This window comes from Panonychus citri, unplaced genomic scaffold (assembly GCF_014898815.1).
Source record: "Panonychus citri isolate SS breed McGregor unplaced genomic scaffold, ASM1489881v1 Contig00049, whole genome shotgun sequence".
Taxonomy (NCBI): Eukaryota; Metazoa; Arthropoda; class Arachnida; order Trombidiformes; family Tetranychidae; genus Panonychus; species Panonychus citri.
In genome coordinates, this window is record NW_026515454.1 from 250,628 (window position 1) to 254,713 (window position 4,086).

Genomic DNA, 4,086 nt, shown 5'->3' on the forward strand with positions numbered 1-4,086 from the left:
ATTAACTCTACAATCAAGGTAATCGTTTCATGAACTTTCTTGAAATTCACTCTGATTAACGTTGTAACGAGTTTTCGACAATTTTTCTGAAATTCTGACTCAAGTTCACATCAAATGAATAGAAATTTACATGGAGTATTTCATGATTGGTTCATGTGATGAATTCAGAATACTCAGAATACAGTTCACAACACGAATATGAATAATATAACATGTTACAAATTCTCAATTCTTATAACAGAATAACTTTCAAATCAATCGATAAAATTATCAACAATGAACTGAATATTAATCGAAATGAATGTGAGATTGTGTTATTTTACTTGCGAAATTGTTAATTGCAGTTATTATTATCAAGTTAGAATTTCTAATTCAAGATTCGTTAGGGGATAAGAATTCAGAACTACAAGTTTTTGATAAAATAAATCGATATGGAAAATAAATATCAGTGAAATAATCATGATAATGATGATCAATGCTTCAATCATACAGAGCTTAATACACAGACATTTGTTAATTTAACACTTTAAAAGGTTAATCAATGAACAATTGATTGAAACATATTATAAAAATAGTCAAGCGTTAAATTAATTGTTAATAATAATACGTTACTGGAAATGTTAATAGATAATTAAATAATAATAACTCTATTAGAATTTTATCTTGACAACACAACAGGTTGTTTGAATTGTAGTCAACAATCAATAAAATTGTTCAGATAGTAAATAATTAGATTAGAATATAAGTTTTATATTGATCGGAATGGGTGATGGTTTTTCATGATTGATTGGATTACCGGTGAGATCAACTAATTCCAAGGATGGACAGTTCTTAATGGGTTGGATTACTTGTAGATCGGTAATTTCTGTTGAATAAAAAAAGCAAGAAAAACAATTAAGATAATTCCTGTAATTCATCGATACGAACTTACTGTTATTCTTGAGAGACAATTTTTTAAGAGTTAACATTGAAAAACAACCATCGGTATAATTAATATAATTGTCATCCAGAATTAGCGTTTCGAGGACAATAAGTGTATTAAAATCAGAACTTAATCTGGAGAAATGGTTATTGGTTAAATCCAATATTCGAAGGTTAGTAAAATCGTTGGCAAAGTATAAGCAAGTCAATTTTACTCCATTAATAGCGAACTCAGATTCTGAGGTATAATCTTCCAATCTATTTGATATGATTTGTTTACTTCCTATGAATCGAAAAACAAAAAAGAGTTAACAACAATTAGATGAATAATAATAAAGTTTACATTTAAATTGTTCTTACTTTGGTCATAGTAGTAGTTACATCTTAATGGATCAAGTTGAGCCAATTTCGTAAATAACTCTTCATGTGGTTTATCATTAAACGAAGACAATGTTAAATTAACCCCTGTAAATATAAAGAAAGTTGAGAAATTAAACAAAATGAGGATAAAATTTGATTGACAATTAGAAGAGTTTAAACTTACACTTATTATCGGGTTCAAGTTCTTGGAGTAATTTAAGATTATCGACTTTGGCTGAGTCCAATCTAGACCCAGTTTTACATCGTTTCTCTTTACCAAGCGGCGTAATTACGTTTACCTGTAGATTTGATTTCTCATCGAGTTGAGGTAAATCAACAGTATATTGTTTACCTGAATATTGGAATGAAATTACATCAATTGTGGTAACATTTTCAATCTCATGGTACCAAAGATCACATGAACTTTGTTCATTTTTTTCCCAAACAATATCATTTACAGATATTGTTTGACCTTCTTTGGTTACGATTATAATTGATTCAAAGGGATGTTCTCTAAAAGGTCGGAAAAATTGATAGAATATTCGATTATTTGATCTATCGAATATTATTTTATGTAATAATGTCTCTGGATCTGGATTTTGTAAGTCCATGTATTTATCGATAGCCAGTAGCCATCTATGATAAAACCAAGGTGACTGATCATTTGGATCAACAAAAATGGCATTAGATATCATCTCATAGTCGGTGTCCCAAAAGTCATTAATATCAAGAGTACCACCATTATGGGATTGAGTTAATATTGAGCTTCGATAGTAGAATGCTGAGAAATTGGAGAAATTTTGACCAATCTTTTTTGCGGTAAAATCTATTTCGTCTTTATGGTCAATTTTACCATAATTACAAATGAATCGTCGATAATCCCAACAATGAACTAGAATAGAGTAAGAATATATATATTATGTTAAGTTGATTAATAATGATGAGTTTTTAACGACAACAATTTAACTTACAGTTTCTTTCATCGAGATCTAAAAATTGATTACAAGCTTGAACTTCCTCTGCAAATGGTGGATTTTTCATCGCTATGATAATACATCGACGATGATACCAAGTAGCATAAGATTTTGGATGTTTAACTAGACAAGAAGAAGAAAATTTAAGTTCATCCATGTAAACCTTTTCCATGTCCGATTCTTTTTCCATATGGAGAATAATTTCTCTGCGAAAATTCCAAATCGTTTGGTAATCCGCATTTAGCATCAATATTCTCGCCGTTATTTTCAAAGCCTCATCATCATAACATTTAGCTCGCCTCTAAATAGAAAAAAAAGAAAACAAATGATTACCAAACATTAGAATAGAAAATGAAAAGAGAAAACCAGATTAAAATCACTCACCTTCGCCCAAGCCTTGTCAAGATCTTCTTTGAACTTCTTAGCCAAAGCTCTTTCTTCTTGTTCTCTCTCAGCTTGTAACTCTTTAGGAGCCTTAACCTTAACACGTCCATGCTAAAAATAATATAAAAAAATAGAATAAAAAAATAGAAAAAAAAATCATCAATCCAGAAGGAGAATAAACAAAAAGTCAATAATTCAACAAATCGACAATAACCAAAACTTACCATCTTTCGAATTTCAAAATTCAGTCAATTTCCAATTCAATTAAAAAGGTAAATCAATTGAAAAAATAATCAACAATTAAAACTAATCAAATTTACTAATTGACAATTATGTCAACATTAGAAAACCGAATCCATTTAAATTCCTCCCTAGGGGGTAACCATGACAACGAAAACAGGGACCGTTAAGAAATTACAAAGATTCTAAAAGTTTAGGTTAACCAAGAAAAACAATTAAAAAAAGCTCTTAAAAAAGTGTCAACAAGATAATATTGTTAACGCGACTGACACTTAACTTTTTTTTTTCTAAATCAATCAATCAATCGGATGATTAATTAGCTGTAATTGTCAATTGTTGATGATAATCCAGGTTAAGAAAGGAAATTGACTGAGAAAGAAAATCTCATCTAGAATAATTAATTAAATCCCATTTATCGAGTTAATTGTTAATGTAAACAAGACAAGAGTAATTAATACCAATCAAACACTTGAACTGTTTATGATAATTGTTTCGTCGCAATTAGTTAATCATTTGCCAATGATTATAACCATTGAGAGATTATCTTAAATAGGCTTGCGAAGAAGAAGAAAAAAAAACAAATCATCATTTTCGTTTTTCATCTTCTCCATCTTTTTTTCCCTCATCACTTGATTCACTTTTTTTTATCTTCATCTCTTATCATCATCATCATCATCATCTTGTTATCAACTGATCATTTCAAGTTACTTTCACTCGTATTAGAAAATCATGATTCTCCTCTGTAATTTTTTCATCCTCATCATTTTTTGCTTTGACTGAAAGATGATGAGGAGGAGGAAACAGAGTCAACTTCAATCGAGTAAACCAAATTAGAGATGATGATGAAAATGAAAATTCGCAATTCAATTTCTATTAAATGTTGTCGCTATTTTTTTCTCCATCTTCAAGATAATCTTCACTTTCTAATGATGATCAAGAGGATGATGTTATTGTGGAGGAAAACAATCAATGGAAACGGAGAGAGAGAGAGAGAGAGATAAACCTGATCATCATCCGCATCACCAAGGAAAAAGAAGATGGAGAAAAATGATAAAATAGTCTTTCGATATTCAAAGTAATCTCATTCTAATTTAACGATTTACATTAAATGATAAACGTTTACAATTTGATGAAAATTGATAATCTTATGTTTTATATAGATTAATAGTTCCGTAAGTATAAAGATTAAGATGAGACAATTGGATGA

At 29.3% G+C, this 4,086-nt stretch overlaps 1 protein-coding gene across 1 annotated transcript; it reads right to left on the reverse strand.

Annotated features, from left to right (window-relative positions):
- Positions 1-575: 575 nt before the first annotated feature.
- On the reverse strand, positions 576-3,024 carry LOC128385598 (geranylgeranyl transferase type-2 subunit alpha-like). Its single transcript, XM_053344481.1, has 7 exons — positions 2,864-3,024; positions 2,640-2,750; positions 2,253-2,556; positions 1,466-2,173; positions 1,282-1,386; positions 932-1,204; positions 576-865 (listed from the first exon to the last, which is right to left on the reverse strand). Exons 1-7 carry the CDS (start codon positions 2,864-2,866, stop codon positions 735-737), a joined length of 1,635 nt encoding a protein of 544 aa, XP_053200456.1. The 5' UTR covers positions 2,867-3,024; the 3' UTR covers positions 576-734.
- Between the last annotated feature and the right edge of the window lie 1,062 nt (positions 3,025-4,086).

Coding starts and splice junctions, on each gene's coding strand:
- LOC128385598 (XM_053344481.1), bottom strand. Junction 2,174..2,252: donor AGATCTCGATGAAAGAAACT/GTAAGTTAAATT, acceptor ACTCTATTCTAG/TTCATTGTTGGGATTATCGA. Junction 1,387..1,465: donor ACTTGAACCCGATAATAAGT/GTAAGTTTAAAC, acceptor TTATATTTACAG/GGGTTAATTTAACATTGTCT.